The sequence below is a fragment of the Schistocerca americana genome, chromosome 2, assembly GCF_021461395.2.
Source record: "Schistocerca americana isolate TAMUIC-IGC-003095 chromosome 2, iqSchAmer2.1, whole genome shotgun sequence".
Taxonomy (NCBI): Eukaryota; Metazoa; Arthropoda; class Insecta; order Orthoptera; family Acrididae; genus Schistocerca; species Schistocerca americana.
The window spans coordinates 182,209,057-182,230,602 of record NC_060120.1 but is presented as its reverse complement, the minus strand read 5'-3'; the positions used below and the strand labels follow the sequence as shown (position 1 = coordinate 182,230,602).

General features: G+C 43.1%; 1 protein-coding gene across 1 annotated transcript in view; it reads left to right on the top strand.

Moving 5' to 3' along the window:
• LOC124593857 (ABC transporter G family member 14) overlaps positions 1-21,092 on the top strand; it is an 81,863-nt gene extending 60,771 nt beyond the window's left edge. Inside the window, exons 9-13 of the mRNA XM_047132205.1 lie at positions 1,469-1,596; positions 12,926-13,133; positions 14,221-14,435; positions 16,011-16,216; positions 20,212-21,092. Of these exons, the coding sequence (XP_046988161.1) occupies positions 1,469-1,596; positions 12,926-13,133; positions 14,221-14,435; positions 16,011-16,216; positions 20,212-20,404 (950 nt within the window). The 3' untranslated portion in view covers positions 20,405-21,092. The remainder of the gene's footprint in view (positions 1-1,468; positions 1,597-12,925; positions 13,134-14,220; positions 14,436-16,010; positions 16,217-20,211) is intronic.
• Positions 21,093-21,546: the final 454 nt, after the last annotated feature.

Sequence of the window (21,546 nt, the reverse complement as noted above, 5' to 3'; positions counted from 1 at the left end):
TAACTAAACATTTGCGGACATATGTTTATATGAACTTTTTCTTTAGTTGTACTTGTAGAATAACATATTAAAATATTAACATTTCTCGTGATAAATTTATATATAATTGTGTGTGTGTGTGTGTGTGTGTGTGTGTGTGTGTGTGTGTGTGTGTGTATGTGTGTGTGTGTGTGTTTTCTCTTTAAAATGTGAATTGAAGTTTGTGTTCGGGAGGGCACTCAGCTTAGGTAGTTCGTGCAGCAATGTTGACCATCGTACTGCGGTGGTGTAATGGTTTGCAATTCTGCCTAGCAAGCAATAAGACCCGGGTTCGAGTCCGACCGCAGCACAAATTTTAATTCATTTCGTCTGCTTCGATCATGTGTTTAAAAATTGCGCTTTGACATTCTTAAGAACTGCACTCAGTCACTGGAAGCTGGACCTAACGATAACGCTTGTTCAAGCGGGCGCTCTCACTTGCATGACAACCGGAAAGCCCGTACTGCCATAAACTGCATGAATAGTATGTGTGTGTCCAAGTACAGGGTGATTCAAAAAGAATACCACAACTTTAAAAATGTGTATTTAATGAAAGAAACATAATATAACCTTCTGTTATACATCATTACAAAGAGTATTTAAAAAGGTTTTTTTTCACTCAAAAACAAGTTCAGAGATGTTCAATATGGCCCCCTCCAGACACTCGACCAATATCAACCCGATACTCCAACTCGTTCCACACTCTCTGTAGCATATCAGGCGTAACAGTTTGGATAGCTGCTGTTATTTCTCGTTTCAAATCATCAATACCCCCATAAGAAAAAATCGCAGGGGGTAAGATCAGGGCTTCTTGGAGGCCAGTGATGAAGTGCTCTGTCACGGGCTGCCTGGCGGCCGATCCATCGCCTCGGGTAGTTGACGTTCAGGTTTCATAACTAACCTTTTTCGTAGGACTCTCCATACAGTTGATTGTGGAATTTGCAGCTCTCTGCTAGCTCTGCGAGTCGATTTTCCTGGGCTGCGAACAAATGCTTGCTGGATGCGTGCTACATTTTCATCACTCGTTCTCGGCCGTCCAGAACTTTTCCCTTTGCACAAACACCCATTCTCTGTAAACTGTTTACACCAACGTTTAATACACCACCTATCAGGAGGTTTAACACCATACTTCGTTCGAAATGCACGCTGAAAAACTGTCGTCGATTCACTTCTGCCGTACTCAATAACACAAAAAGCTTTCTGTTGAGCGGTCGCCATCTTAGCATCAACTGACGCTGACGCCTAGTCAACAGCGCCTCAAGCGGACAAATGTACAACTAAATGAAACTTTATAGCTACCTTAATTCGCCGACAGATAGTGCTTAGCTCTGCCTTTTGTCGTTGCAGAGTTTTAAATTCCTAAAGTTGTGGTATTCTTTTTGAATCACCGTGTATTATGTAGTGGTTTTCTCCCGACGGAGAATCTACACGTGTTGTTACTTATTTGCAGCGGCGCGCGAGGACGAGGGCAAGACGCTGTGGACGGACAGCCAGTCGCACGCCTCGTCGTCGAGCAGCGGCGCCGACGACGACGGATCGGACTGGCAGTGGCCCACCTCTTTCTGGACGCAGTTCAAGGTGAGCGCAGCCTGCTGTCCCACACTCCTCACCCTGGGCGCCGCCTCGCGGAAGCGCACGGACCGCTAACCACTCCGGCGGTCATCAGCCGAAGCTAACGAGCCCACACCATTTTGGGCTGAAGCGCTAGGCACTACTCCCACCCTGTTGTCAGGTGGCGCTCTCGTTGAATACTGAGCACAGCAGCCCATTTCAGAAGAACGACTTCATGGTAAAAAATCCTACCTACCAACTCCACAGTTTTCCTACCTGAGACCCTTTTACACCATCGACTTTGTCTCAATCGACTTACAAGGAGACGGCACGACCGTGGGGGTCGGAGATTTGTCCGAAATTTTGTGTGGTGAAAGAGGACCCCTAACACCTCAAGTGGTCAAAATATTAGGACGCACTACTCGGAAAATCCCGGGAAAAATCTATCCAAAGTTTCTTAGGTGTGCCTTATGAGTATAAAATGTTAGTCCATTGCTGACCCGCAGTCTGGCCTACATGGTAAGCGCTCGGACCCTTACGACAGAGGTCTTGGGTTCGATTCCTCCTGCGGCACTTTTTTTCCTTCTGTTGCTTGCAAAATTGCAGCGCATTGTTACAGAAGAATCGTGAAATCAATTCCCGGGAAGATTGTATAAAAATTCATTCTATAATTCACCGTCAATTATCGTCACCAATATTCCGAGACATGATTCAATATGCCTGGTTTGCCTCAAAAATTATCACAAACTCAAACCATTTTCGTAAATGTTAATGGGGCATGTTTTTGTACAGATTTATTGCAAACACCCTGTGATTGAAAAATATCCGCCTTTATATGTTGTGCAACATGTCTCAAAAATTATTACTATGTTTGTACGATAATTACCACTGCGGTTCTTGTTTATAATTATTACACTCCTGGAAATTGAAATAAGAACACCGTGAATTCATTGTCCCAGGAAGGGGAAACTTTATTGACACATTCCTGGGGTCAGATACATCACATGATCACACTGACAGAACCACAGGCACATAGACACAGGCAACAGAGCATGCACAATGTCGGCACTAGTACAGTGTATATCCACCTTTCGCAGCAATGCAGGCTGCTATTCTCCCATGGAGACGATCGTAGAGATGCTGGATGTAGTCCTGTGGAACGGCTTGCCATGCCATTTCCACCTAGCGCCTCAGTTGGACCAGCGTTCGTGCTGGACGTGCAGACCGCGTGAGACGACGCTTCATCCAGTCCCAAACATGCTCAATGGGGGACAGATCCGGAGATCTTGCTGGCCAGGGTAGTTGACTTACACCTTCTAGAGCACGTTGGGTGGCACGGGATACATGCGGACGTGCATTGTCCTGTTGGAACAGCAAGTTCCCTTGCCGGTCTAGGAATGGTAGAACGATGGGTTCGATGACGGTTTGGATGTACCGTGCACTATTCAGTGTCCCCTCGACGATCACCAGTGGTGTACAGCCAGTGTAGGAGATCGCTCCCCACACCATGATGCCGGGTGTTGGCCCTGTGTGCCTCGGTCGTATGCAGTCCTGATTGTGGCTCTCACCTGCACGGCGCCAAACACGCATACGACCATCATTGGCACCAAGGCAGAAGCGACTCTCATCGCTGAAGACGACACGTCTCCATTCGTCCCTCCATTCACGCCTGTCGCGACACCACTGGAGGCGGGCTGCACGATGTTGGGGCGTGAGCGGAAGACGGCCTAACGGTGTGCGGGACCGTAGCCCAGCTTCATGGAGACGGTTGCGAATGGTCCTCGCCGATACCCCAGGAGCAACAGTGTCCCTAATTTGCTGGGAAGTGGCGGTGCGGTCCCCTACGGCACTGCGTAGGATCCTACGGTCTTGGCGTGCATCCGTGCGTCGCTGCGGTCCGGTCCCAGGTCGACGGGCACGTGCACCTTCCGCCGACCACTGGCGACAACATCGATGTACTGTGGAGACCTCACGCCCCACGTGTTGAGCAATTCGGCGGTACGTCCACCCGGCCTCCCGCATGCCCACTATACGCCCTCGCTCAAAGTCCGTCAACTGCACATACGGTTCACGTCCACGCTGTCGCGGCATGCTACCAGTGTTAAAAACTGCGATGGAGCTCCGTATGCCACGGCAAACTGGCTGACACTGACGGCGGCGGTGCACAAATGCTGCGCAGCTAGCGCCATTCGACGGCCAACACCGCGGTTCCTGGTGTGTCCGCTGTGCCGTGCGTGTGATCATTGCTTGTACAGCCCTCTCGCAGTGTCCGGAGCAAGTATGGTGGGTCTGACACACCGGTTTCAATGTGTTCTTTTTTCCATTTCCAGGAGTGTATATGTATATATAATATGTATAAAAACTAAATGTTGTCCCAGTGGACTTTGTTATTCTGATTAAAAACTCAGTGTTTCCCCTCATATAATTTACAGTTAAAAATGGAAAACCCACCGCCATGAATTGTGTTGTTGGATTTTTATTTTTATTCAATAATGTAACTAATTTGTTAAAGATAATGTAGGTTTGCAAAAAGTTCTGAATAGTTGGTGGAATAACAAAAGAAAATGAGAGATGAAAAAAAGTGCCAGAGGTGGAATCGAACCCAAGACCTCTGGCGTCTCGCCAATGGATTAACATTTTATACTCATAAGGCACCTAAGAAACTTTGGATCGATTTTTCCCGGGATTTTCCGGGTAGTGCGTCCTAATATTTTAACCACGTGTGGTGTTAGAGGTCCTCTTTCACCACACAAAATTTCGGACAAATCCCCGACCCCACGGTCGTGCCGTCTCCTTGTTAGCGAGACAAGTGAGTGTACTTAAAGCGCCCCTGGCGTTTTATGCCCGTACTGCGTCTCGCCTGTTTGGAATGGTCATTTTCATTTAAGGCTCCCCCTAAACGATCAAATGTGTTTGACAAAATCGCTCATGTCCAGCCACGGATTTGCCAAACAAGCTCGTGCACGTTCAAACAATGTTTGTCCATTTAACTTGACTATAAAACTCGGGTTCGTGTGTGTTTTGAGAGTAGTGAATGCGGCCACAAATGCAGACAAAGCAGTCCTGGCATTGACTTTGACACTGTGTTTAAAAAACGAGAAGAAGAAACACTGGTCAGGGAGTGGCTTAAAATGATTTATCCATGAAAAAATGCTAAAGGAAATGTTAGCCACAGTACCCGACCATTACATCAACTTTCTTCAAATGGACAATGATACTTTATAAAATTTGTGAAGTCCCTCCATAAAGAGCAAACTTTCCTGTCACGTTCGCTCTTGTCTAGCCAGGGATGTTTCAAACAAGTCAGTGCACATTCTGAGAAAGCTTGTCGATTTAACCTTACTTTTGAAGCAGATACTTTTCGTGTATATAGTGTATTTTGACACTAGTGGGAATGGCTACAAATGCAGATAAAGCGTTTCTAAGCGTGTTTAAAAAAAGAAGGAAACAAGTCGCTGATCCAGGAAATGGTTTAAAATGAGAAATAGGCAACTGGAAACATGTTAATGGAAACGTTTACTCAGAACCTGACGATTACGTAAACTTTCTGCGGATGGACAGTGAAATGTTTGTTGTTTAGCGTTACTTAATCCTCACACTGAAAAAGAAGACGCAAATATGGGAAAATTTATTCTTTTACTTGGCCCTCTGACAAGTAGTTAAAATACCGCAACGTAAGAAAATGCAGCCCACATCGTCCGTGGAAGAACTAGAGAACTGTATGCACAGAATATTGATTTTGTTCATAACATCTTCATGCGTAAATATGTAGCTGGGAAAGATGTGGTACCTCTCCCATTTTGGTGAATGTCAGTGCCATTCTGTTTTTGCCTCGATCATATTTTTCATAGTTGTGGAAACTCGCGATATAAATAGATAAATCGTAACGAAACAAATTTTCACTTAACAAATGCGGCGAAATGTCACAAACAACGTCCGCCATCTTGTCAAACTTCCGTCAGTCAGAATTTCTCTCAAACACGTCACACACGATCTATGCCTGGCAAACAAGCCAAACTGCACCGTAAACGATCAAACACTTGGCAAGCATAGTTAAGTTTGGCAAAATGTTTGATCATTTACGGGGGCCTTTAGCGCAAAAGTTGCGTGTGAGAGCTGTCTGCTGTCCTGTTTGGCATCTGAACTGTGACAGAGAGTTTGAGGGACTACCCTTTTTACGAAGAAATTTAAATATAGTACGGAATGTAGGAACAAGCAAAAATAATATAGTTTTTTGGAGACCAGAGGGGAATTCATGGTGTAAATTCTTGTCAGAGGTTTCGGGTAAATTCCTTACGTTCCCGAGAACGGAAAGAATAACGTAGTTGGGAACTGTCGCTTTTACTCCCGGTTTTAGGTGGGTTTCCCCCATCATGCATATGTCGATGGAGAACTCCTTCATGAGTTCTCGGAACTCGACCTCTTGATTAACAATGCCGTCTGCGTTAAAGACGCACATTGTCAGGCCTTGGATGTTTGGTCGTCTATCCATGATGGGGTTTTGATATTACTGAGGAAGTCGCAGAGGGCAGCGACTGCTGGACTGTTGCCTGAAGGGCAGCGAGGATCTGTGTGTTCTGCTTTTGGGCGTCCCTGAATTCCTTCATCATTTCCATGACGAGGTTCATGGTCTGCACCATTACGCCTAACAACTGATCCATGGGAGGGAAGTGTGTCTGGGGTTTCCTAGGGCCTTCTCCGTCAAGTTGGACCTGGTCGTTGTTGCTGTGTATTACCCGGCGTTGTTCTTGTGTTGGTGTCTGATGTTGTGGTGGTTGGGCAATGCTTTCGTGGTTCCTCGGGGGAGAAACCACTTCCGCATATGTTGCCCTTGGTGTGTCAGGCCTTGGTTTTACCCAGGCCTTGTCTGTGTGTGTTGTCATGTTTTGGTTTCTTGTGTGTCTGGGTGGGTTCGTGGTGTTTTCTTTTCGTGTGTGGGGGGCGGCCTTTGCGCCCTTTGCCTGCTGTGTGTGTCTTTTATGGACCTCGCAACCTTGGTAACCCGCTGTGTGGTTTTTGCCACACAGCGCGCACCTTATTTGCGGGTCCGTGTGTTTTATGTTGCACGTTCGTGTGTCATGGGCCTCGGCGCATTTTCTGCACCTCACTGCCATTGAGCAGTGTGCCGCAATGTGGTTGAGGCCCTGACATCTGAAGCACTGCACTGTCTTGTTTTTGCGGCGCAGTGGTTCAGTGGTCACAGGGACCGCCAGGATCGTCTTAATGTCCCTTTTGTTCTGTGGGGCGTCTGGCAGTGTGACCTGATACAGGGGCCATTTGCTGCCTATGTGTCCCATCTGTTGGACCGCCTTGACGATGTACCCCTGGGCAGTCAGGTCTGTTTTGATCGCCTGGGGGGCCACTCGTCTCGGCAGGTCCCTGATGACAATGTTTCTATTGCGTGTTTTCGTTGTGGGGAAAGTGTAGTGGGGTATGTTTTTGCTGTTGAGAAGTGATTTTATTGTGGTGTAGTGCTCGAGTGTGAATAATGTTATTTTTATATTGTCACCACCAGCAGGTTTTGCTTTGAAATTGCCTCCCCCGATTGCTGTTTTTAGCATTTCGAAGAGTTCCCCGTAATTCCGAGTGAACTTCGCGACGATCGGAGGGAGGTGGTGGGTGACCTGGTTTTGTGTTTGTGTTGTTGTGCCTTGTGGTGTCTCAGGCTGATCGGCCACCGCCTGGAACCTGTTCGGGGTGGGTTCCACTCCCCGGGCCGGCGGGAGCCTCGGCTGGCGGAAGGTTTTCCTCGCCAGCACGAAACCATCCGAATCCTGCCCGGTTACGCGGTTCCCTTCCAGTGCCAGCGTTTCCTGGTCCCCTCCTAGGACGACGACAGGTGCTGTCGGGGGCGCTTGCTCCTCAGAGGGTGTTGAAGTGGTTGGGGTGGTGGAGTGCTTTTTCCCCTTGGAGTGCTTCTCCTTTTTGTCCTTCCTGACACGCCGCTGCTTGGATGTGGTGGACTTGAGTGGGGGGGATTTAAGGAACTGGGATCGGGTAGGGGGTTGGGTGGCAGTTGCGGGTTTGGGAAGGATTTTTGTCGGTTGACTGGGCTTCTGCTTGCCATTTAGGTTGCGGATATGGTCAGCAAGGAGGCCACAGCTGTTGGCAAGCAGGAGAGGGCTGAGGAGAGAGGAGGGAGGGGCGGGATCGCAAATACTGACTACGTATTTGTTTGTTTATTATGTGGTTTTGCCATGTCGGTTGCGGAAAGGGGGCTTGCTGCCAGGTTGTTGTCAGTTGCAACTTTTGTTGGCACCGTTGGGTTTTCCGGTTGCAGTGCTGACCCTAGTAACACGATGGCAGACGCGGAATTCTGGACGGGGGCGGCGGAAAACCTTTCTGTGGTTCCGCGGCCCGCTTCCAGGTCCTGGCTTACTTTTTCCCTATTCTTGGAGGGGGCAGAGACTGACTCTGCGGCAGCTGAGGTGCTCGAGATGGCCGGCCGCGCGGCCCGCGGCAACAAGAAAGCGCGCCTCGTGTCTTCGGCGGAAAGAGACCGCCGCGACCCCAAGGCGTCACCCAAGCTCGACATACCACAACGACGAGAGGACACGACAACTCTGCCAGGCGACGCCATGCAAATGTTTTTCCCAGTGCCGTCCGTGCTAAGACCTAGGCGCAAGTGCCCGTCAATGTTTTAATAAAAACAGAGCCGGAGAACACTTCTGTTTTTACTCCCGTGCAAGCGGGGGCCTATGGCTGACAGTACGCGAGTGAGAGGAGCGATGCTCAACCCTCGACTGCTACTCAGCGAGTGAAAGCACAAAAGCACACGAAAGCACAAAATCCGTCTCTTATAATACGAGTGAGCTCGGCCAAAATAAATTAACTTTAGATTTTAGCAGACGCCCCCAAAGTCCAGTGTTTCTGCGCATGCGCAGTGTGCAGCATACTCGAAAATTTAGAATTCCACACTCCAAAAGTCTATAGATCGTTGACGACACACACACACACACAAACACGTCGTGGTTGGTTGCTGATTTACGCGCGGGCATAAAAGGTGCACGCACTTTGAGTAGTCTTATTTTGACCAGAAAGTTGCTCGTGTAAAACCGTCTTCCCTGTCTTACAACCCGCACCCTTCAACCCTATGGAACATTTTGTCTTGTCCCACATTTCTCCCGCGTTGTAGGACTTTCAGATTCGTGAAAATGCAGTGCTCCAGTATGTTGTTTTTTCTGTTTTCTTTCTTTTTATTTTAAATCAGGAGATTTCACCAAGCTGCGATGTGTATTTAAAATGTATATATTTTCGACTTTAGCTGTTCGTCTGTGATTTAAATTTTAAAAAGCAACCGTAATGTTGGTTTCTTATTCGTATTACTTTTTAATTCACTTGGCTGAAGACGGAAATATTTATTGAACCAGTGAAAGTGCTCCCCGCCCACATCGGGCGAGAGGGATGAAATGTCAAAAAGGAAAAAATGGTCAAAATCTACTACTCTTGGCAAGTGAATTGACCTATAGTTCATGGCGTTTTATTCGTGCACCGAGTCTCGTCTGTCATGGGTCAAGAGTGGTGGCTGTGGTTAAAACGTTAGCGCCAAAATTACATGTTTTGCGAGAGATGGCTAAACACGAGCATTGGAACTGAGGTTATGAGAAACCAACAAAAAACCTAACATATACTAAGAGAAAGTAGGAACAAGCAATGGTATATAATTTATTGATGACGAAAACAAAATCCATTGTGGAAGTGTCAACAAAGGTCATTTGATTAATTCGTCACACTCCTGAGAACCGAATAAATTGGAGAACTCATCTAAACATCTACATTTATGTGCTCGAGGAAATGTATACTTACAAACATGTCGAACAATATTTATAAGACAGTAAATATCATCGTTTTACTTTGTCCTTTGTATCTTGTTGTGTTTCTAAGTGCTAAATACTGGTAACAACGAAAACTATTTTTCACATTAAACAGATAAAACTTTTTCGCTGTTGTAACAAGGTTCATTTGAACTATCCGTGAAAGGTACTGTTCAGACTGGTCTTTCTTTTAGTGAACTATCGTTTTTTCACTGCTCGCTTCCATTACCAACAGAAGTTCGAATATGCACGCACAAATTTTCCCTTCCTCATTCCCAGGACCCGAGCATCCGTAGTTCTGAACTATTGAACTGTGTGAACTGCGTCTGATCGGAAGACTGAAAACAGCACTTTACTAAGTTCAGGTCAGGCTCCAGTTCCGAGCTGTGTGAACTGCAAGAGATGGTATGATGGAAACCATTCAGTCAGTTCAACTCAGTTCAGCTCACTCTCCAGTTGTGATCCTCCCGTCTCTTGACTCTTGTTTACACTTAACGTAGCTTTCCCCCCCCTTTTTTTAAGCCGGTATCTAAATATCTCTTTCCCATTCTAAGAATTAATTATTAAGAACTGTTAGATAAGAATGAGTTTCTCCTCTCTTCAGACGCTGTTAGAGAAGAAAAAGCGGATAACTCCTCGTGATGTCAATCTACTGAGGTTCCCAAGTAAAGGCTTGAGTTCAAATTGAAAGCAGTCAGCCCATCCTAACAAATAGATTGCATGTATGAAAAAAGTTCTTAGAACTATGCACATATGATTTGTTCCTAATGGTCATTCGGTTTTTGTAGGCAATAAAAGTTTGCTTCTGATTTTTTAGTTGAAGGTTGCTTTTTTTATTGGTTCTCCAACAATAAAAATGAATCATATAGCTCATTTGAACTAGTTCAGTAAAACGAACTATCTCAAAAGGAATTAGTCTGTAAAAAGAACAACTTTACCCATCTCTAGTTGTAACAAAACACTTGTAGCAGACATGAATGTGCCCTATCATTGAATAATGTATTCGCAATGGCAATTGAGTACACCACACATGTGCCATTTAAACAGGTGAGCTAAGTGTACTTTCTCAAGTATACACCTAAAGTTGGCCAGAAGACTCTGCACCAAAACATTGTGGCAGCAAGTTATTGATATCTGACTGTCGTCCAAATTTTCATGGAACAAAACACTACAAAAAAATGTTTATCTGTTTACATTCTTATTTTCAGGTGTCATAGAATGTAAATACCTTTTTTCTATAAGATATTTAGCCTTTCTTGTGGGAGAGCACTAGTAGGAAAAATACCAGACCATCATGCAGCCTTTCCAATGTGCCACGGAAACAGAGCCAGTTATAAAATAACTATTAAGAAGACACAAAGTCCATTAGTGTAATAGGCATGAGCTCACTGAGAATAGGTTAGCTTGCGATGTTGGCAGATGCCACCACACATATTAAAGATTTTAGAATCCCACACTTGGCACAGTCAATTGATGACCGACCCAACTGACCTCGCTCCTCCCCTGCCCCCCACGATGCGGATGGTTACTGATTTACACATTTACATGCAAGCAAGTGATGTACACCCACAACAAAACATGGATCTTTGTCTGTGAAGAGGATCCACATGTGACTGATAGTGAGACAGAAGCATCCTTAGGCTTATCAAAGACTGTCATATCTTGAGTTTAGCCTGAATACTTAGCTGGAGAAAAATCTGTTCATGATCAATTTTGCACAGTTTGATTGAAGCTCAAGAACAGACTTACGTTGATTGGCATAAATAAATGTTCAAAATATTTGAATGAGAAAATGCAAAATCTGTGGCAGAGGACAAAACAGCCTTGGGGCTGTTCTGAGGTGACCCATTAGCAGCGTGCATGTCAAGGAAAAAAATTGTGAAGACTTGAAACTCTGATGCAATCCTTGTGGCATACAAATATAACCCTGACAGTCTCAGTTCTGTGTGTACCTCTCTTCTTTACGAAATTCACAGAAGCTCTCCTTCGTGCTTTGTTTGAATAGCACTCCTGTAAGAAAGGATAACACGGGGGAAATGGCTTTACTTGTATGATTTGTAAGAATACTGTTCCTAACACTCTGACTGGGGTTATCAGGTTCTCCTCATGTTCCTTACAAAGTGAGCTGTGCTCACTCAGATTTGCATACTCCACTCGAACGCCATTGCTGGCCTGTTCCCTCCCCCTGGGAGCCCCCGGCCGGAGGTGGAGAGGCAATTGACTGGCCCTCCCAGCGACGCGACCTCGGCACGACATGACCCGACCTTCACCCAGATGGCAATAGCAGCCACTTGAGGCCCCCTTCACTCGATTATTGGCACAGCCTGCCTCACACGCTCCCGCCAGGCCCCTGCTGGAGGCTCCAGGCTGGGCTCTGCTTTGCTCTGACTGTGCATTCACTCTGCTTGTGCTGGTCACCATTTCTGTCTTAATGCACGATAACACAGGGAAACTGGAAATGTCTAAAGCTGTCCTGGGAGGCATTTAATCAACTAGGACACATGCCAGATATCATATGAATAATAAACTACCAAGAAGAGGGAAAGTAGTCAGTTTAGTACCCCATAAAGCTGCATTTTATGTTTCTCGGCCAAAGTGGAAAATCACAGGCACTATTAACTTCTATATTCAATTTCCGTTTAATTAAGTGTGTACAGTTATTGTATTCACCAGTTGAATTTGCAAATAATGATATTTATTGTTTACTGGAAAGAATAGGTCATTGCACACTGCTATACAAGCAACCACAGAATTGAGAATGAGTCATCACCTAGAGGCCGTTGAAATGTGTTCGTAGTGCGTATAGGTGGCATTCGACCATCTACAAACATGTATTTGTTCACAAATGAGGACAAAATATTTAGATTACTTGTTTTCTTTTTTTTTGGGGGGGGGGGGGAGATAGACATTTTCCTTTACATATTTCTGCACAGTATCATTTGTTTGTATATGTGTTCACTTTCTCCTACATCACTGTAATAGTAAACTGGGGAAAAGAGAATTAGTTAAGTGTAAGTCGGGTAGCTATCTAAATAATTAAGGATAAGATCAAACCGTGGAAATTCCAGGATGGAATTACAGCAATATGAAAAATATGGATACACTACATAGAGGAGGCATTGCATTGCAGATAGGCGCAGTTTTGTCTAAACATTTAAGTTTTTGTACAAAAAGTCCTTTTTATGAAATATAAATAATTCATTTGGTTTGCCCTCCTCTGACATGCACACGCACACGCACAAGGAAAAATGGTATCCTGCTTCTAAAGTTTGTAGTCGGCATCTCATTCAGTTCAGTTTTTCAAATGTAGCTGTACACATTGTGTGTAATACCACTCATTTGCACTCGGGCACTAGCAGCTTTCTCGACTTTCAACACAGAATGTTGTATACTGGCATTTCAATAGACGTTGCTTTTTGGTGACAAAGATTGTAAAGTGAAAATATCCACTGTGAAAATGTTCATATTAATTCAAATTTGTGTTGAGTACAAAGTAGTTCATAAGCAACTAAGTGACACCTGCAAATTTTCGACTATTTCAGGTTCTGTCACAGCGCAACTTCCAGGAAGCACGGCCCAGAATGCTGTCGAAGCTGAACTGGGTGCAGACAGTGGCACTGGGGGCGATGGCAGGCCTGTTGTGGTTCCAGTTGGACAGGAAGGAAGAGGCACTTCACGACATCCAGGGTTGGATGTTCTTCTCCACCACCTACTGGATGCTGTATGCCCATTTTGGGGCTCTCTCGTCCTGTGAGTTCAGAGGGTGCTTCTATTAAAGTCACATCTCTGATCCAAATTATAATTATTCAAATTCTTCATGGCTGTTTGGCAGAATATTACAACTAAATGGAAACATTTTTTGAGCAGTATGCCTTGCACCCAATAATGATACTTTTTAAATGACAGCATCATCACAAACATTACATTGCTACTTGTATATTTTATTTATTTGTCAACTCGTGGACATTTTTCAGTATACACACATTATCAGTACATCTGTATGTAACACGTAATTCTGGATGTTTTCAAACTCAATTGTTGATAATGCATTTATCTTGTATATCCATATTTTGATGTAATTTTATGTCTTTTTGACAATGCGGTCAAGAGCACTTGGCTTATTAAGATGGGCTACAAATTAAATCTATAGATTTGTGAATTGATGATAGCATCATCAACCAAGACTGAGGCTGTTAATCCAGCCCTGCTTGATGATATTCTCAACAGGAATACTCTATGAAGTATCAAATGATGATATGATGATGATATGATGATGATATGATGATGATGAAGGAATTTCATATGGAAGGGCGAGGCCTCATGGGGAGGGCAAGAAATTCAAAATAATTAGTGACAAAAGTTTACTCGGTGTGTTGATTATCAGAACATTCATTATATCAATATTTTACCCATTGTAGATGAAAGAATTCCGCCAATGTAATGAAATGTAGGTTTAATATAGTCAAACGTTGGGTAAACTTCTAATAAAATGATCAGAAGTGCAGTGAATTTAGGATGAACTGTAAAAATCCACAACCTCAATTCTAGACCGAGACTAATTTTTATATGAACTGTGTCGCCTTGTTTAGGGCTCAGAACTGAATTTTACATGGTGGTGCAAAATACTTTTCACGGATTACCAGCAGACATCAGACAGTAAACAGCAAATACTCAGAAATTACTAGTTGGTGAAACATAAGCACTCTGTTAAGATGTGAACTGTCCTGTGAATTTAAGGGTGTTGCTGTTTCTTAAGCATCTTATTTTATTTAGTTGATACACATACTCTGAAATTCATGTTACGAGTAAAAATTAAATATTCATATTTGTGTTTCAGTTCCACCTGAACGAGAGGTGATCAACAAAGAGAGGCTGTCGGGATCATACCGGCTGTCTGCATATTACCTTGCCAAGATGGTGGGAGAGCTGCCACTGACAGTCACCCTGCCCGCGGTCTACCACATCATCTCCTACCCCATGCTGGGGCTGAAGTCCCCGACAGTCTTCGCCACTCTGCTTGCCTTCCTGCTGCTCAACACTGTTGTTGCTCAGGTATGAGTGCAGTTACACGACATTTCACTTCTGTAGGTCTGATTTGGTTCTAACTGAAACATACAGTAAACGAACAAGTTGGGATCTATGTGAAGAATGTGTTAGTATCCATGAGACATAATTTGGGGGTGGAGGAAGTAGTATGTGACAAGGGCAATCACAGTCATCAACTGCTCCTTGGAAGACAGAAAATCTCTGCTCCATACCCCACACACCTACAGCTGAATGTTTCTCCTGAATAGTTTCTTCCTTCATGCGAAAAGTTGTTCTTGTTTCAACAGGTTCGACATTTCAAAATGTAGTCATACAAACAATTCTTCCTAATCCCTAAAAACTAATAGTTTCAGTAGAGTCCTATTTAACTTACAGCCATTACTTGCCTTCAAGAGCCAAAATTCCAACTTTTACCTACAGAAACACTTAAAAGTTCTCCCCCCCCCCCCCTCCCCTAGTCAGAAGACTGGCTTTGTGCAGCTCTTCACCATACCAGTTTATCCAATGTAAGCTGCTTCATCTCTGCATAACTACAGCAACCAACATCCATTTGAACCTGCTTAATGCCTTCATTTCACTTTACAGTTTTTACCCTGCGCATTTTCCTACATTACCAGATTAACAATTCCTTGATGCCTCAGGATGTGTCAACAGAGCTCCACTTTAGACAAAAGAAAAGGGCAAATTGAGTGTCTCGGTGGCGTATTACTGACCTGCTTTCGGCCAAGAATGAATTGTGCTGTTGCAAAAAATCTGATTGCTCTTGTCGTATAAAATGAATGACTTAAAAAAACTGGCTGGCCGCGGTGGTCTCGCGGTTCTAGGCGCTCAGTCTGGAGCCGCGCGACTGCTACGGTCGCAGGTTCGAATCCTGCCTCGGGCATGGATGGATGTATGTGATGTCCTTAGGTTAGTTAGGTTTAAGTAGTTCTAAGTTCTAGGGGACTGATGACCACAGATGTTAAGTCCCATAGTGCTCAGAGCCATTTGAACCATTTTTTAAAAAAACTGCTAGCAAAAGGAAGTTAGTGATCCTCTACAAAAAACTAGTGCCTGTGACTGAACAGTTACTCGTGTAATCAGTAAAATCTAGATGCTTAGTTAATTCATTTCAATTTAAATCATTGTAATAATCCAATTATATATTTTTTAATAATGTGCGGGATTTGTGTTGTAAGTAATATTAACTTTCTCATTCTTTAGCTTGAGCTTTCGTACTGCTTTGGAATGCATATCCTGTTCACATAAATGTATAACCTGAATTTGTAAAGAAATTTGCAGAAGTAGACAATATTGATTGGCTAGAGGTTTATCTGCATGGCAGTGAAGAGGGTATAGCTTTGTAAGAAATGAAGTGGAAAGTTCTCCCAGGACACTGGGCCAGTGGTGACAGAAATGATGTGCTCTACTTGGGGTGTTGATTTATTTCTTTACCTCATTCCTGAATGGTCTGTTGCTTCAACACATTCCTCACTTTTGACATATATATGAATTTGCTGTTCCCGTAGTTAACAGTTGTCAACTTATTCTGATTTTATTAATGACCAACAGTTTAAAAATAGCCACTCTCTTCCAATACAGAGTGTGGGCTTCTTCGTGGGAGCGTCCTGCATGGACATGCAGGTGTCCATTACCATCAGTGCTCTGTACACGCTTGCAACACAGCTTTTTGGTGGCTACCTTGCAACCAACATCCCGTACTGGCTGTCGTGGCTGCGGTATCTCAGCATGGTGCACTACGCCTTCCAGAACATGCAAATCGTCGAGTTCTCAGGCACGCCTCTACAGTAAGTATACATCCAGGATTATATTCTGCATGCCAAAGCCAAATGTTTATGTACAACACCAGAATTACTGATGCAGAGGCAGACATCTGGATTTTAGTAAATGATGCGAGCTCTGATTATCCATTTAATGAAAACCCAAGTCTGCTTGTATAACTGAAAAATGTGGATAACCCATAAAAACACATTTTTATTGGAAACTGCTGTTCACTGTGATCACAAAATATGTCACCTTAGGAAGACAACTGTATTTTATGAAATTTGCTTTTGGACCACTTTGGGAGGGGGGGGGGAGGAGGAATCATTCAATTTTCCTATTTTTCATCCACGTTTCTCCTGACGTACTTGCTTTGTACAGAGTACAGATCGTCAAACAAATATTATCGTGCGCGCGCGCGCGCACACACACACACACGCACACGCACACGCACACGCATACACTCTCTCTCTCTCTCTCTCTCTCTGTGCCTTTGTGTGTGTGTGTGTGTGTGTGTGTGTGTGTGAGAGAGAGAGAGAGAGAGAGAGAGAGAGAGAGAGAGAGAGAGAGATGACACTTGCAGATGGTTTTTGTCCCTATACAACTACACTCTACTTTTAAAGAACACTTCAGGCTTTCATTTCATTTTTTCAAAAATTGCTGAACTTTGCATGGATAACCCCCACCTGAGTAATCAGAAGCTTGTTATGTACTTCTCTTAAAGCAACAAGATCTTGGTACTGGAAATAAGTGATGCAACATTTGCTGAAAGCTATAATTGGATTTTTGAATGTGAACCAATCGCACACAGTCGGTTAATAAAGAATGAAAGAAATTACTTTCCTAAGATAATTAAGCTTACAGGATCACTTCTTCATAGTGACCAAGCAGTCATAAATTTGTTGAATGAAGGCAACATCTATCCATAAGAGGTGTGAATGAATGCAGTCTAAGTGAAGAAAGGTGACCTTCGTTACAGAATAACATTTCAAGGCATAAATCATTAGAACACGTGTTTGTATAAGACTAGTTGCACTCCTATAAATTTTACTTGGCATTTCTTTAGGCAATTAAAAAAAATTTCATCTGAATTTTCATTTGAAAGCCAAATGTTATTTTTGCTTTGCAGTTTACAGTGCTATACGTTAAAAAGCTATGTTTTGCGTTGAAAGCCTTAACTGTTTACTGTTGTTATTCGTGCTGACAAGATGGGTTGTTGTTCTTCCATCATGTTTTCGTGAATACCAGCATCAATACCCAAGCACAACATTCTATGAAATGTGAAACACAGATTAAGCACATATACAGTTCTAAAGTAAAACATTGTTAGTGTTCAATAATAATTTTTTTAATTAATTTCATAAAGGTAGATTGTGGCATGCACACTGAACAACAGGACCTTGCTGAGCTGGAAGATTTATGTGCCTCAACAATGCAGATAGTATCTGTGAAGAGGCTAGAGCAATATGTGGTTCCTGAAGAGTACAGCTTGCAGTGGCTCAATATATTTATTGAAGAAACAGTGACACAAATCGATGTTCAGCAGTAGCATCAAAATTCAGGGTGAAAGAATATCAATCATGAGATCTGCTGATGACATTGCTATCCTCAGTGAAACTGAAGCAGTATTACGGGCCCTGAAAATATGAGCTGAGGCTAAACCAAAGAAAGACAAAGTAATGAGGAGTAGTAGAAATGAGATCAGCAACAAACTTAACATCAAAATGTGGACCATGAAATGGACCTTGTGAGCAGAATAACACATGACTGACAAAGCAAGGAGGACATAAAAAGGAGACTAGCACCTGTGGAGAGGGTGTTACTGTCCAAGATAGGTCTACTAGTATAAAATATCATCCTTAATTTGAGGAAGAAATTTCTGAGAATGTACACCTGGAGCCACAGCATTGTATGAAAGTGAATTGTGGGCTGTGGGAAAACTGTAAAATGATGTAACTGGAGTCTGACGAGGGAACCTCCCCATCGCACCCCCCTCAGATTTAGTTATAAGTTGGCACAGTGGATAGGCCTTGAAAAACTGAACGCAGATCAATCGAGAAAACAGGAAGACGTTGTGTGGAACTACGAAAAAATGAGCAAAATATACAAACTGAGTAGTCCATGTGCAAGATAAGCAACATCAAGGAAGGTCTGAGGTTAGGAGCGAGGTGGTCCCGTGGTTAGCGTGAGCAGCTGCAGAGCGAGAGGTCCTTGGTTCAAGTCTTGCCTCGAGTGAAAAGTGTACTTTCTTTATTTTTGCATAGTTATGATCTGTCCGTTCGTTCATTGACGTCTCTGTTCACTGTAATAAGTTTAGTGTCTATGTTTTGCGACCACACCGCAAAACCATGCGATTAGTAGCCGAAAGGACACACCTCTCCAATGGAAACTGAAAACATTTGATTGCAAGGTCATAGGTCAACCGATTCCTCCACAAGAAAATACGTCTGATGTATTCTATACGACACTGGCGACGGCATGTGCGTCACATGACAGGAATATGTCGTCGACCCACCTAACTTGTACACTTGGCGAATGGGTAAAAAGATTCTTCTACCTTGCCCGATTTAGGTTTTCTTGTGGATGTGATAATCACTCCCAAAAAAGTGAGAAAACATAAGAGTTCATCACATAGAATGCAACAAATGAGTGCAACAGTTTCACAGTCGCACAGTTCTGCCTGTGCTGTCAAAACATAGGTTTTTAACGTTTTCAAATTTTTCAGTGTGTAGACCATCAAATCCTGCATATGCCCAAGCAAATCTGAACATGTCCTGGAATTTTGGAGAGCGAAGTTGATTATGTGTGAGTGCCTGAACTTTGATAATTGTCTGAAAATAAAAAATTAAACTTTTCACCCAAGAGAAGACTTGAACCAAGGATCTCTCGTTCTGCAATTGCACACGCTAATCACGGGACCAAAGTGCTCTTTGGTTCACAATAACACTGATATTGCCTATCTTCCACATGGACTACTCAGTTTGTATATTTTGCTTATTTTTTCATAGTTCCACACAACTTCTTCCTGTTTTCTTGATTGATCTGTGTTCAGTTTTGCAAGGCCTATCCACTGTACCAACTTATAACTAAATCTGAGGGGGGTGCGATGGGGAGGTTCCCTTGTGAGATGTGGTACTATAGAAAGATGTTGAAAATCAGGTGGAATCTTAAAACAAGAAATGAGGCAGAATCGGTGATGAAAGAAGCATGGAAAACACTGACAAGAAGGGACAAGATGATGAGGCACATGTTAAGACATCAGAGAATCACTTCCGTTGTACAAGAGGGAACTGCAGAGGGGGAAAAAATATCGGGAAAGACAGAGACAACAAATAGTGTGTGTCACAAGGTGCTGTGTCACAGCTGAAAGTAAGGGGAAATTACAGGACATGGAGTTCTATGTATATTTTAAGATGGCATCCTCTTGCTTAATGTATTCCAGAGGTAAAGTAGTTCCCCATTTGGATCTCTGTGTGGAGACTATTCAGATCAATACTGCTGGAAGAAAATCTCACCCAAAACAGACTGGTGTGGAGAACTGTAGCAAACCAATATTTGGAGTGGAGTTCATAGCTCATACAAATGTAAACCGTATTTCTACACTTGCACCATGTATGGGTTGTTTAATACATTGTGGAAGGAAATGAGTAATAGGCAAAGATAATCCTATTTTTAAAAAATTGTCTTTTACATCATAAACAGTCATGGTTTTCAAACCACAGCCCAAAGTGAACAAAATAAGATTACTTCTCAGTATTGGTAATGTATAAAATTTTTTACAGAATACGTGAAAAACGTGGTTTTTTTTTTTTTTTTTTTTTTTTTTTTTTTTTTTTTTTTTTTTTTTTTTTTTTTTTTTTTTTTACAATGGGTGCGTAGGCAGTCTCAGGCTTAATGAATGATTTATATTCGTATAGGTAACTCTCATTGTGTGATTAAATTTGCAATACTCTGTTGAATGGAAAGTGAAGTAGAACTTCTTGGAGGCACAGAAATAACAGTTTGTATTTTGTTGCCGTAGGTGTGCTGAAGAAAAGAGCAAATTTCCGTCGTGTGCAGCTGGTTCGTCGACTGTCTCTGTGGACGACATCCTGGAGTCGCAAGGTGCGGGCCTGGCGTCTCTTTGGGGCAACACACTGGTGCTGCTTTTCTTCCTGGTGCTCTTCCGTACCCTCGGCTATGTCGTGCTGCGGTACTTCCGCCGACCCAAGTGACGTGCCCTGCGGCAAACTCGAGTACTGCCCCACGTCACGTTACCATTGAAACTCACTGACATTTGTAAATGTACACATACACATATTATACGATACGCTGAAGTCTTACTGTTACCTGTGTAATTCTGGCACTGCAGTTATTACACGTGTAAATGTGATAATGTATCATATTCGAAAGAATTGTGTTCGTTGGAGAATGTTGCCACGGGTTACGCGTCGGAAGCGTCTGCGGTGAAGGAATGGGTGATTGTGTAAACTGTGAATGGAACACTTGGGTGGAGGCCACAACAGATATGCATGAGTAAGGTGCTGCTGACACACCGTTGTAGAAAGTTCCATTTTATCCAGATTTTACTGTGTGCCAGATAGTGTTAAGTGTGTGCACGATGGATAGAAACTACCCGAGGACATTCCGTGCTTCTCAGCAAACAGAGAGAATGAGCTCGAGTGTGAATGTGTGTGTGTGAGAGAGAGGGAGACTGACATGTTAAAAATGTGTGCAGCAAAATAATGAGGAAAGAGGTGGATAGTGAACCAGATGATAAACCTAGTCCAATATAAAATACTATTTATATTCAATAAATCTGTTATAGAAATTATGAAACACATTGTTCATGTTTGTTTTCTACCTATTCCTATCTCATATATTTTTGATTATATCTGAATAAATACATCATTTATTTGTGTATACATTTCTTTTCATCTTCACACCTGACTAATGAAATTTTACAGGAGGCTTCATGTACGCAAGTGGAAATGTGACCCAGTCAATCGCTCAAAAATAGAAGTTTCTTACATTCTGTAAATGGCATTGTGAAAGGAGTTAGCAGAATTTTGGAAAGCCCAATACCTCAAGGATCATAAACAAAATATAGAGCTCAATAAATAAAGTTTGAACCTGAAAAATGTTTGTGGAAGATAAGCAGCAACAATTCCACCAGTATCATTGCTTCAGTTAACAATGCTTTTTAATAAAACTTTTCCCACTACGTCATGCTGGCTCATATAGAAACTGTTTGAAGAAAAACAGACTTTTGCAAAAATTGTTTAATGATGTGTTTCGTATTTTTAGGGCATCGTCAGATTCTGTTTGCTATTAAGTCGTGAAATAAGCAAATGTCAAGAACACACAATGCCTGTAC